General features: G+C 42.6%; 1 protein-coding gene and 1 long non-coding RNA gene across 3 annotated transcripts; one reads left to right on the forward strand and one right to left on the reverse strand.

Annotated features, from left to right (window-relative positions):
- Window positions 1-1,095: 1,095 nt before the first annotated feature.
- LOC129650548 (acyl-coenzyme A amino acid N-acyltransferase 2-like) lies at window positions 1,096-12,812 on the reverse strand. Of its 2 annotated transcripts, XM_055579168.1 has the most exons (4): window positions 12,690-12,812; window positions 4,167-4,661; window positions 3,733-3,935; window positions 1,096-1,689 (listed from the first exon to the last, which is right to left on the reverse strand). In XM_055579168.1, the coding sequence occupies exons 2-4, from the start codon at window positions 4,627-4,629 to the stop codon at window positions 1,096-1,098; spliced, it is 1,260 nt and encodes a 419-aa protein (XP_055435143.1). In that variant the 5' UTR covers window positions 4,630-4,661; window positions 12,690-12,812. The 2 variants fall into 2 exon arrangements, with proteins under 2 accessions (XP_055435143.1, XP_055435144.1); XM_055579169.1 differs by lacking the exon at window positions 12,690-12,812 and having other exon boundaries at window positions 4,167-4,807.
- On the forward strand, window positions 1,575-4,295 carry LOC129650552 (uncharacterized). Its single transcript, XR_008713824.1, has 3 exons — window positions 1,575-1,755; window positions 1,909-2,020; window positions 4,146-4,295. It is a non-coding gene; the product is annotated as an uncharacterized LOC129650552 (long non-coding RNA).
- Window positions 12,813-13,324: the final 512 nt, after the last annotated feature.

The following is a 13,324-nucleotide window of genomic DNA, read 5'->3' on the forward strand; positions in this document are numbered from 1 at the left end:
GAACACAGTATATCAAAAAGCCAGAAAAGCAAATAGGGCAAAAAGAATAAACTTATTTCAAAGAAGCAGAAATTGATGAATCAGGAAAAATTAGATTTGACCCATAAGCAACCCAAAAGCTGTTCTAGGGGAAAAAAATCAATAAAATAGACAAGTATTTAGCAAGTCGGATTCAAAGTAAAAGGCAAAAGCATGCAAATAAAATGACAGTTGATATGTTAAAAAGAGAGAGAGAGAAATGTGTTCCAGAAAATAGAAATGAAATTCTTAGAAAATATAAATGACTAGGTTAGCTCCAAATTTTTTTTAATTTTAAAACCCAAACTAGTCAAGATGAGAAACTGATCTAGTAGAATTAGATGAATTAGAAAAATTAGTGTATCAATGAATACAATTCACCACCTTGACAGACTGAAGGAGCAAAGCATTATGGAAAGGATAATAGCTAACTCTGATACTGAAATCACTATGTGCCAGGCACTTCTGTAATCACTTTAAATATAACTCATTTAGGCACTAAATACTCCAGAAGCACATGAGCATTTAATCCCACTCCTGTTTAAAATTTTTAAACAAAATATATTTTAGGAAGAAAAAGAAACATCACTATTCCAAAAAAAAAAAAAAATAGAGTTAAGGTATCTACTGGAAATCCATAGCAAGCTCTACATCAGAACTTTTCAAATCAAATGTCAAATTCAACTCAAAATAGTTTAAACAGAAAATGACTTCACAAGGGACTTTAGAGTTCCAGGAAATTCATCTAGATTGGCAATACCCGGATCCAAGGACTCCCCAGCCGGGATACAAAAGGTTATTCAATGTTCAAGGGCATCAAAATTTTGCAGGAGCAACGTACCCTGCTGCATATCAACTAAGATTCAATTTATAAAAAGTAACAAAGCACATACAATTTTATCAGAAATATTTCAGATGCATCTGATTCTTTGATTTTGTCCAATTTTCTTCCAGTTGACTCAAGATGACTGTGAATCTAGAGAAATCATGAGAGGCCCCTCCCTCACCCATAGCCCTGCCTGATTCTTTTCTGTTGTTGTTGGTCTCCGCCCCCCGCGCCCGCCCCCATCACCCCCCTTACAGTGTGCTTCTGCTCAGAACAAGGTGTTGCCTGAAGAATTTCAGGATCTCTTGCCAGGAGTGCTCCTGGGCTGCCGCTTGGCCCTCAGGCTCCCCGCCCCACAGCATGGGGAGGAAGAGGCCGCGGCTCCAGGACACACAGCACAGGGGCCCGTAGGGCGGATCTATCAGGTGGCCCGCCCCGGGGTAGGACAGCATCCTTCCACTGCTTTTGCCGTGCCTCCGCAGCTGGTCCAGTGCCTGCTCAGCGTATTCTTTGCTATTGAAGCATTCGTCAGCCTCTCCTACAACGAAGAGGATTGGGCCCCGGGCCTTTTCAACAGGAAGCACACTGTGTTGATTCCGTTCATCTCGGGGGTCGCCCTTGAAGTGGCGGATGCGCACAGCACCCGCAGCGTTGACCTGCATGCGCTCTGGAAACGAGGGGATGGGGGTTATGACCAGATCCCGGTACCTGAGCGGAAATTCATGGATGGCATTGGCCCCACTGATGCAGACAGTGGCTGCCACCTGCTTGAGGTAGCAGGCCATGGCCAGCCCAATCTCTGCACCTTTGCTCACAGATATCACTCCAATTCCCAGCTTTTGGACCTGAAGGACAAAATGAAGGGAACCCATGACAGGCCATTCTCTGAGAAGGAGCTGTCCCGCAGGCCAGTAAGCTGGGATGACGGGGAGAGTCAGAAAATGAGGAGTGGGAGTCCTAGCACTAGGGTTTACCAGCTTTTGAGACCAAGAGAGATCATCATCTACTTACACTCCCTAAGCCTTATTGTCTTATGAGGGGTCATAATATTACCTACCTTGCAGGACTGTTACAAAGATCAAGTGAAACAATAGACACTAAAACTGCTCATCAAAAGCAGAGTTCTATATAAAGCAAAAAGGATCTAATGTACCAGCAACATTCAAGCAGAGGCAGGTAAGCATTCTGAAGAACCAAATTATTCTCTCGAGCTAGAAAAAGAGGTGTCCTGGGTTCTTTGAACTATTCAGTTCAGTTCAGTTGCTCAGTCGTTTCCGACTCTTTGTGACCCATGAATCGCAACACACCAGGCCCTGTCCATCACCAACTCCTGGAGTTCACCCAAACTCATATCCATCGAGTCGGTGATGCCATCCAGCCACCTCATCCTCTGTCGTCCCCTTCTCCTTCTGCCCCAAATCCCTCCCAGCATCAAGGCCTTTTCAAATGAGTCAGTTCTTCACATCAGGTGGCCAAAGTATTAGAGTTTCAATTTCAACATCAGTCCTTCCAATGAACACTCAGAACTGATCTCCTTTAGGATGGACTGGTTGGATCTCCTTGCAGTCCGAGGGACTCTCAAGAGTCTTTTCCAACACCACAGTTCAAAAGCATCGATTCTTCAGCACTCAGCTTTCTTTATAGTCCGTCTCTCACAACCATACATGACTACTGGAAAAACCATAGCCTTGAATAGATGGACCTTTGTTGACAAAGTAATGTCTCTGCTTTTTAGTACGCTGTCTAGGTTGGTCATAACTTTTCTTCCAAGGAGTAAGCATCTTTTAATTTCATTGCTGCAATCACCATCTGCAGTGATTTTGGAGCCCAGAAAAATAAAGTCAGTCACTATTTCCACTGTTTCCCCATCTATTTGCCATGAAGTGATGGGACCAGATGCCATGATCTTAGTTTTCTGAGTGTTGAGCTTTAAGCCAACTTTTTCACTCTGCTCTTTCATTTTCATCAAGAGGCTCTTTAGTTCTTCTTCACTTTCTGCCATAAGGGTGGTGTCATCTGCATATCTGAGGTTATTGATATTTCTCCTGGCAATATTGATTCCAGCTTGTTCTTCATCCAGCTCAGCGTTTCTCATGCTGTACTCTGCATACAAATTAAATAAGCAGGGTGACAATATACAGCCTTGACGTACTCCTTTTCCTATTTGGAACCAGTCTGTTGTTCCATGTCCAGTTCTAACTGTTTCATACAGGGTTTCAAGAGGCAGGTCAGGTGGTCTGGTATTCCCATCTCTTTCAGAATTTTCCACAGTTTATTGGGATCCACACAGTCAAAGGCTTTGGCATAGTCAATAAAGCACAAATAGATGTTTTTCTGGAACTCTCTTGCTTTTTCCATGATCCAGCAGATGTTGGCAATTTGATCTCTGGTTCCTCTGCCTTTTCTAAAACCAGCTTGAACATCTGGAAGTTCACAGTTCACGTATTGCTGAAGCCTGGCTTGGAGAATTTTGAGCATTACTTTACTAGCGTGTGAGATGAGTGCAATTGTGCGATAGTTTGAGCATTCTTTGGCATTACCTTTCTTTGGGATTGGAATGAAAACTGACCTTTTCCATTCCTGTGGCCACTGCTGAGTTTTCCAAATTTGCTGACATATTGAGTGTAGCACTTTCAAGAAATACCTAATATTTAAACATTTTTGAACTAGAAAATGAAGATCATAATATACCTAATATTTATTGTCTTCTCTGTGCCAGTAAGCATTAAGCTGATCTTAATCAACCCAGCAATCCTACAAGGTTGATATTATTATCCCCAATTTTAACTCAGGTGTGCTGTGCCCCAATCTAAACAGACTGGTAACATAGGCAGAACAGACATTTGTGATATAATGTTGCCAGGTAAAATGAAAAGTATTTTAAATACCTTGGGATGAGCTAGTAGCAAGTTGGCAGCTTCCTCAAAATATTCCAGGTCCACCTCCCCCAGCTGCTTGGGCAGGTCATCATAGGCAAAATATGCTAAAGCCAGCACTGCAAAGCCACGGACAGCCAAAAGACTGGCCCGATATTCAACTAGACCCCCGATGCCCCCGAACAAATCAACGAGTCCTGGGAATGGGCCTTCCCCTAAGAGCAGCAAAAAGAGAAGAAAATGAGATCAGAAAGAGTATCAGAAGGGCTGAGTAGATACAGGCAAAAGTACAAGCTGAGCAGAATGAATTTCACTTTCATACACAACAAAATGGCTTGTTGCTTTTAAAATACTGTGGGAAATCCTAGTTCAACAACTGGATGCCCTTTGTCTTTGCTTTTATCCCCACCAACCATGTTGTCCAGGTTCCTCAAGATGAGTCTCACCTGGAGGCAGGAACAGGGCTCCTCTGATGCGACCTTCTCGGATGGGCACCCGCTGCAGGTCCGGGCTGGAGAACCAGCGCTGCAGCACCTGGCTGGCCTTGGGCTGAACCTCGCCTACCTTGTGTATGTAAACTGAGTCATATAGATCCAGAGTGATCCGGGTGGGTGTGTTCATCACATCCCTCTTAATTAGCCTGTCAAAAGGCCTTTCGGGCTTCAGGGACCAGAGGAGGCCCATTGGATGGACCCCCATGTAGTGGCCCCCCACGGCAGGATCTCGCTTCAGGTCCAGTTCCCCAGCCTCGTTAGCCCTGTAGAAAGCTCGGGACCGGTATAGATTCCCCTTGTCATCCTTCATGGTTGCTATGAGGGTCACCATCTGCAGTGGGGGCAGGCCCGTCGCTTGGATGTGCACAGGCTCGTCTGCCAGGGCACTTGCTGGGGTGACTGTCAGCTGGAACATTGGCAACAGGCAAAGGGACCAAATGGTGTTTCCTGCAGTGGGAGAGAAGACTCTGAGTTGGAGACTTTGGTTCCAAGGAAGAGGCTCAGACAAGGCTTACACTGGCCCGGAAGACTTCTGGAGATTACTGCAAAATACACGGAACATTTGGAGGAGGGAAAAATAAGGTGTGCAGAGTGTATTCATTATTCTCATTTTACATATGAGGACAGGTTAAGTGGCATGCCCAAGTGTTGTAAATAATTAATAGTAGAACTGGAAATTGAAGCTAGGTCTTAACACTACAGCCTCCTGTCTTATCCATTACAGCACTGAAGGAAATCTTAGTTTTGTGGTTTTGAGTAAATTGAGCTTCAGTTCTTCAGCTGAGATCATTCCCAGATGACTTATTTCACAGGTGTTTGTTAGGCTCCAAGGGGGAATGCATGATTAAGGGTTGCCTGGAAGGATCAGTGCTGCTTTACAATTCCCATATCTACATAAACAAGAAATATGTTACAGTATTGTTTATTTTTCTCTTTTTCAAATTTCCAATCCCTCTCTGCCATTCTAAGACCAACCACCAGCTCTTTTTAGAGTTCCCATTATTTGTTCTTTTTCAGGGAAAATAAAATTTCATGATCTGCTTCAGTGGCTTTCCAGTGGAGTGGTAAATATCAAATATTGTTTGTAGCAAAGAGAATAAAATATACATTTGGTCAGCTATTTCATACTGTGCCCTTTTATGAGCAAAATTGGGGTATTCTCCTCCCTCACACCCTTCCTTCTTTCTTTCTCTCCTTTTTTATATACCTCATTGACAAAGGATTTGAACCTATTTATAGGTAACAGAGACATAAAAAATAAAAATAGGATCTGGGAAAATATGAACTAGAATCAGAAACACTGAATGAGTGACAACCAAAGGAAAAAGCCAACCTGTCAGTTGTGTTGTTCTAATTATTTTCATAGAAAGTTACCAGCTTATCAAGGGAAAGGAAAAAGTGAGGCCTTTCCAATATTTTCCTAAAAGAAATTTCTCACATGAGACTTTGACATAGATATGCATCATTTTCCAACAATGTCTTCAGACAAATTGTAGTAATAGGTTTCCCCTCAGAAAGTTTGATCCTCTAAAGTGAAGTTGCTTAGTCGTGTCCGACTCTTTGCAACCCCATGGACTGTAGCCTACCAGGCTTCTCTGTCCATGGGATTTTCCAGGCAAGAATACTGGAGTGGGTTGCCATTTCCTTCTCCAGGGGATCTTCCTTACCCAGGGATCGAACCCAGATCTCCCACATTGCAGGCAGACACTTTACCCTCTGAGCCACCATCCTTGATTTTATTTTATGGAAGAATGCAAAGTGAGGGTTTTAGGCTTTATATTTGTGACCAGAAAAGATTCCGGAGGAAATAAACAGGGTTTGGAAGTGCAGGGGCAGAGTGAAGTCGCTCAGTTGTGTCTGACTCTTTGTGACCCCATGGACAGTAGCCAACCAGGCTCCTCTGTCCATGGGATTTTCCAGGCAAGAATATTGGACTGGGTTGCCATTTCCTTCTCAGGGTATCTTCCCAACCCAGGGATCTGACATCCTATCTGTCAGCAATCCTTAGGCAGACAAACAACATTAGGATTCCACTTTAAATCACCTGGGAAGGGAGCCAAGCCTGGGCTATTAGAGAAACCTACTAGTCAGACAACAACAGACTGGTTCCAAATAGGAAAAGGAGTACGTCAAGGCTGTATATTGTCACCCTGCTTATTTAACTTATATGCAGAGTACATCATGAGAAACGCTGGGCTGGAAGAAGCACAAGCTGGAATCAAGATTGCCGGGAGAAATATCAATAACCTCAAATATGCAGATGACACCACCTTGATGGCAGAAAGTGAAGAGGAACTAAAAAGCCTCTTGATGAAAGTGAAAGTGGAGGGTGAAAAAGTTGGCTTAAAGCTCAACATTCAGAAGACAAAGATCATGGCATCTGGTCCTGTCACTTCATGGGAAATAGATGGGGAAACAGTGGAAACAGTGTCAGATTTTATTTTTTTGGGCTCCAAAATCACTGCAGATGGTGACTGCAGCCATGAAATTAAAAGATGCTTACTCCTTGGAAGGAAAGTTATGACCAACCTAGATAGCATATTCAAAAGCAGAGACATTACTTTGCCAACAAGTGTCCATCTAGTCAAGCCTATGGTTTTTCTAGTGGCCATGTATGGATGTGAGAGTTGGACTATGAAGAAAACTGAGCACTAAAGAATTGATTCTTTTGAACTGTGGTGTTGGAGAAGACTCTTGAGAGTCCCTTGGACTGCAAGGAGATCCAACCAGTCCATTCTGAAGGAGATCAGCCCTGGGATTTCTTTGGAAGGAATGATGTAAAGCTGAAACTCCAGTACTTTGGCCACCTCATGTGAAGAGTTAACTCATTGGAAAAGACTCTGATGCTGGGAGGGATTGGGGGCAGGAGGAGAAGGGGACGACAGAGGATGAGATGGCTGGATGGCATCACTGTCTCGATGGACGTGAGTCTGAGTGAACTCCAGGAGTTGGTGATGGACAGGGAGGCCTGGTGTGCTGCGATTCATGGGGTCGCAAAGAGTCAGACACGACTGAGTGACTGAACTGACTGACTGACTGAATAGCCAGAGTATCTGCCAAATACTCTGTATCATTTCTTTAGATCCTTTGGGATCTTCCCTTTATTTATCAGGAATCACATTTCCTTGAGGCACACCTAGAAGATCCATATCGTCTTGTGCTTTCATTCATTCTTTTCTAAGGTGGGCTCCCTGCAGATCTCCACCCAAACATTAACTCTCTGCAAGATCACTCTTCTGCAGGGGCAGAAGAGGGGTCTTAATGCTCAGTTCTTCACTGTTGAAAGGAGATCTTCAGAAGAAAGAGTGAAGGACAAAATGTATTTTGTGCTTCTTTTACAAAAAAGTGATTTCCTAGGAAGTCCCTGGTGGTCCAGTGTTTAGAACTCCACTCTCTCAATGCCAAAGGTCTGGGTTCCATCCCTGTTTGGGGAACTAAAATTCCACAAACTGCTCAGGACAGCCAAAAGTTTAAAAAGCAAAACAATTTTAAAAAGAAAGTAATTTTCTGCAAAGGACACACTCCCTCTCACCTGATCCCCCATCAACAACCAGTATTACTGACCATTTGAAAACTCATGGTCAATAGAATAATTTGGAATAAACAGAAAGATTGTGAATGTTTTCCTTTAATACCAGCAGAGTTCTTCACAGAAGGAGGTTGCATCAGTTCAAACTTCCTGGGTCTTTCATTAGTCTTAGGGAGATAGGACATGTAATATGAATAAGAATACCCCATATCCTGTGTGACATTTCAGGGCTCCCTTGGTATTTTCTGATCTGGTCCTTCCTATAACTCTTTGTATCTGCTATTTCTTTCTTCCCAAAAAAGAAATCATTAAGAAGGGGTACTTGAGAGCCTTATTCCACACATTCTTCTTTCTTCTCAAAACTTCCTTATAACGTATTGACTCACTACAGATTTTATTTTCAAATGGAATTCATTTGAATTACTTAACATAACTACTCTCCTGCATGCATTCTGCATCTGGTCTCATTCTTCCAGGTGGATTGCCAACTCAAGGGCAGCAACCATGTGTTAAAACTTCAGAAAATCTATTGATATTCATATAGTAAATTATACATTGTATATACTTCAGAGTTATGAAATTCATGATGAGGGCAAGAAAAAAATAGCAGCAAACAAGTAATTAAGATACTCTACTTATATAGTGCTTTTGTAATGTAAAATTAAAATTAGAGTTTCTTTACAAATCATGGTCTCTCTTTATCTGAGAATTGCCCCCTAAGCCCAGAGATGGACACTCCATAGCTATGTTTATACCATGTGACCTCCTTCCTGGGGGCTGTTGCTGACTGGATCAGGACTGGGCACCTGATTCAAGACATGCCTGGAATGTTCCTACCTTGCCAATTTGGAATGGGGACTCAGAGCTCACCAGTCCCTTTATCAAGGTAAGGACTAAAGGTGAAGCAGAGGTAGCAAAGTTGGGTAGCAACTTCGGTAGCAAAGTTGACTTGCGTGGCCATGCCTTTGACATCCTGAAATTTTGCACCTCTTACCTCATGTTAGTCCTGTCCCTGGACTCTTTCTGTGTGAGTGTATCCATGAAATGCAGACGCTGCATCCAGATAATCACAGAAAACCAGCCTTGGGGTAGAGTATGGACATTTGAGGAAAGAGTGACAGAGACAGAGAAATTTGTTCCTATCCTGAGAAGCCCTGAAGAAAGAAGGTCTGAAATTACGGAAATAAGCGTCAGAGGAAAGAGAGATCCCAGAAGATAGGTTTCAGGAGATATCAGTCTTTGAAAGGAATCTTTCTAGAATTTTGTTTTAGGGTCTCAGGACTTAGCTGACTATGCTAAGTTTTATCTGTTTTATCTCCTAGTTTGTTTGGAGCTCCTGCTATTGATTCAAATCAAAGCTGAATTCTGAATTGTCAGAAATTCCCTGTAATGGTCATTAGTATTCTAGGTCTAGATTTTGCCATTTACACCAAGGTATATGCAAGGGATTAGATTATAATGATAGTTCCTGTAAGAAGTAGAAGTTCTCCCAAGAGCACATGAAAGAGAGAGAGAGAGATCATTTGGTCAGTCAATAATGTGTGCTTGTGAAGGTGTCTCTGGTTTCTTAGCCACACACAGAGTAGGAAGTAACCACATGATCAGCAATCCCACAGTCACTGTGTTTGGAATGTGGGCTAAACAAAGTTGCCTTTCACAGGCTGATGAGGCAGATCTCGTGAAGATCTGGTAGGGATCCAAGGCAAAGTTTGACAGATTGCCTTTGCAGAACTTAGTTGTAAGCCTCTCGGACCTCAGATTAGTCAAACTATTCTTTATATAACAGTCTCTTATAAGTTCAAGAAACAAGAAAAATCCAAGATTTAAATATTGGGTTGGCAAAAAAGTTCATTTGGGTTTTCCTTAATATCTTACAGAAAACCCAGAATGACATTTTTGGTCCACCCAATACATACACATGTATACACACACACACACTCTTACAAAAGAAGATTTGGGATTCTCAATGGGGTTGTGAGGAGCTCTGAGGTTCTGCAAAATGTCATCAGGGTTTCCACAAGAGCTCTTAATTGGAAAAAAAGAGAAACAGTTTTTGAACTCCAAGTGTGAGGTGAAGGACGGGGCTAAGCAGTTCCATCCCTGGTTGTTTAGCCCCATAGGGTAGTGTGTGAAAGGACCATAGCCAGAGACCATTCTCAGTTTGAGACACAAACTAGCGGAGGCTTTTGATGGCTATGAGCCCAGTGTTCTGTGCAGAGGCGGACACTGTGCTGATGAGTGCCTCTCCTCCCTGAATTACCTCCTCCAAATCCCACTCTGCTCTGTGGACTGAGGTAAAAAAGAAAACAAAGTCTATTGGTGTAATATAGAGGGAAATTTGCTGGTAATACAAGTGGTCCTGTTTCACTGGGCATGATCTTTAACAACTGAAAAATGCAGCAGGGGCTCCAGGAAAAGGGTAAAGACAAATCACATATCACAGTTATTTGACAAGTAATGGGGCTGGTTATTTTAAGTGGCCTTTGGAATTCAATTCTCCCCTCATTTCCCTTTTTTCTGTAATAGGAAACAATTACTGAGCACTTACTAAAGGCTCGTCACTGGGTAATAGGAATCTGCATAGTAAAGCCTTTTCACTTTTCAAGACCCTTTTATGTTTATTATTTCTCTTGACCCTCACAAAAAATCTATGGGAATAAAAAGAAATCATTATAATCCTTCCATTGTATATTAGAAAATTGAGCTCAGCTAAATGACTTACCCAAACTTGCCTATGTTGTTAATGATGAAGTAAGAATTTTAACCAGTGCCATCCCACCCTACTTACACACCTTACTTATCTTCCTCAAATGAGGGTAGACATGTGAAAGCTCATTCTTTTCCTGGCCACTCCCTCTTGCTTTTCTTTCCTACTTCTTTCTTGATTTTAACTTCATCTTTCCCTTTCCCCAACTCTAAAGACTTATGTTAAATATTAACATATATCCTGGTATGCCCTCTTTCTTGATTATACCTTTATCTTTCCTGTTGCTTAACTCTAAAGCCCTTTGGTTAAGTATTAATATATACCCTGGTGTGGCAGAACTAGTAATGGACCAGTAGAATTAAACTTTATAGTCCACAAACCCACATATGCAGGAAATATAAATTTTTTCTGTTTTTCTAGATTCAGAGTAATTTCTATTCCTGACCCAGGAATCAAACCCGGGTCTCCTGCATTGCAGACAGATTCTTTGCTGTCTGAACCAATGCAGGCCCAGTGGGTGGTGCTAGTGGTAGAGAACCTGCCTGCCAATGCAGGAGATGCAAAGAGGCATGGATTCTATCCCTGAGTCAGGAAGATCCCCTGGAGGAGGAAATGAAAACCCACTCTAGTATTCTTGCCTGGAAAATGCGGGCTATTGTCCGTGGGGTCGCAAAGAGTTGGACACGACTCAGTGACTGAGCGTGCTTGATGATGTGCTTACTTGATGATACATTCTTCTAAACCCATTTTACAATGGATGCCAGTGGTTCCAAATTCAGATACCTATTGGAGTCAGACAGGTATTATAAATTTATAGATAAAGACCAGAGATGAACAAAATATAAGGCTGTAGTGAACCTAAGACTACCAGCCCTTCTACAGGCACTCAAATGTATTATATTAAAAAGAAAAAAAAAAAATACATACACACGAAACCACCCAACAATCACCAAACAAATAAAAATCAATCCAAAGTGTGGACCGAATGAAACACACCCATTTATGACTTTTGGAATTCACGTCATCCACTAGGATTTTGTACCATAAAGGCCAAGTAAAGATGTTTGTCTTCTCTTCCTGGTGTACTGTCCTTTTCTGAGGCAAAAAGTATCAACTGACCTCCCTCTGGAGGAAGAAGGAAAACAAGGTAAAATAGAAATACCAAAATATGAGTGACATATCTCAGAGAGAGTGTGAAAAGAGAACAGAAGACCAGGTGAATTTTTATGGGCTACTTAAAATGCAAAATTCCTCAAAATTCAATGGCATAATTCCTTGCCGCAGAAGGCAGGACCCTGTTTATCGGCAACTGTCAAAGAAACCAAACGTAGAAAGCAACCGGAGGGCAAGAAACAAGAACTCAGCTGCCTCACACGTGGTGGTGGAGAGGGAGCCCTCAGCAAAATGGGAGCGACCTGATAGGGTCTGAAAGCTGAAACCCATATTGCTGAGCAGGTTTCAGACGTCCCAGAGTCCCAGGGTGAAGGGTGGGGATCAAGCCTGCACTATTCGAGACCTTGACCTGTTAGAGGAAGGGAAGTCAATAACTGGCAGGACTTCAACACATCAGAAGCAGGAAGAAAAGAGTTAAAGAGAGCAAAGTTCCCATGGAACTTAAAATTACCGTCACTAATCAAGAAACAGATTCCATTCCCTTCAGAAGCCTGTGGCTTTTCTTTCTTCACCCCAGAACTTCTTTCTCCTAATAAATCTCAGGAAAATATTCCTTGAGTCAAGAAACATCTCTCCAGTAGTCACATTAGGCTGGATCTTGACTTTTGCAGGCAAGTGTGCATTTTGCCTCCAAAGTAAAAGTGAAAGTGTTAGTCGATCAGTTGTGTCCAAATCTTTGCGAGTTCCTCAGTCCATGAGATTCTCCAGGCAAGAATAGCAAAGTGGGCTGCCATTCCCCTCTCCAGGGTATCTTTCCAACCCAGGGATTGAACCTGGGTCTTCTACATTGCAAGCAGATTCTTTACTGTCTGAGCCACCAAGGAAGCCCTTTTGCTTCCAAAATAATCTCCTAAACAGTCTTCCAGATAGCACAATGCAGCTAGCATAAATCTGCATTTGAACAATAAACCACCTGGGACAGTAATTGCTGGTTTTTCGGAGAACTGAGCTACCCATTGAAGTGAGCAAAACACACACAGCAAGATGCAAACAGCCTTCCCGGGTGCCCTGTGGTTGAAATCAGAAAGCAGATCTTTTCTACTTGGCCGTGATGGCCTTGACTTACCCTGAATTCAGCTTCAGAGAGCAGTCCGGAGCGAGGTGCTTTACGGAGCGAGCCAGCTAAGAGCACTAGACACTTGCCTGTTGCTTGCTAATTTAGAACCTTCAAAATACCTCAGCCTACTGGTCAAAGTTGAAACTGCCTCCATAAAAACAATCAGCTGATCCTTTTTTTTTTTTTTTAAGTTCTCAGGGGTGGGGTTATCAGCACATGCTGCCACAGGCTCTGGGCAAAGGCTCAGTTTAGCTGGCATGCCTTTCAATCCAAAGGTTTCATAGTAGAGTCTTTCATTTCATCACATAGGTCTGGTTTCTATGCCTCTTCCCTGGACTTCTCTCAACTCCTAGCTCTCTTCTCCTTTGCTTCAGTTCCTTCCCTATCTCCTCCCCTAAGTCAGTAGTCTCCTAGGCAGCATGTTTTTGTTGGTTTCTAAGAAGATGGTATCCATCTTCAGAGTGGTGTGGTTTTCAGACTCATCTGGAGAGTCGGTTAAACACAGACTCAGGGCCCTTTACCTGCAGATTCTGACTTGATAGGTTTTGGTTAAGTTTCTGGGATCTGTACTTTTAACAATAGATTCTAAAACATAGCCCAGTTTGCAAACCATTCTTCCAAGGGAGGGCTGAAGCCCTCTCCAT

This window comes from Bubalus kerabau, chromosome 4 (genome assembly GCF_029407905.1).
Source record: "Bubalus kerabau isolate K-KA32 ecotype Philippines breed swamp buffalo chromosome 4, PCC_UOA_SB_1v2, whole genome shotgun sequence".
NCBI lineage: Eukaryota > Metazoa > Chordata > Mammalia > Artiodactyla > Bovidae > Bubalus > Bubalus kerabau.

What these genes read in the sequence shown, in the direction of transcription:
- LOC129650548 (XM_055579168.1), bottom strand. Translation starts at nt 4,629, where the DNA reads ATGTTCCAGCTGACAGTCACCCCAGCAAGTGCCCTGGCAGACGAGCCT. An exon ending in AGCCCTGTTCCTGCCTCCAG is followed by an intron (nt 3,936 to 4,166) that starts GTGAGACTCATC and finishes TGCTGCTCTTAG; the next exon opens with GGGAAGGCCCATTCCCAGGA. An exon ending in TGCTACTAGCTCATCCCAAG is followed by an intron (nt 1,690 to 3,732) that starts GTATTTAAAATA and finishes TTTGTCCTTCAG; the next exon opens with GTCCAAAAGCTGGGAATTGG.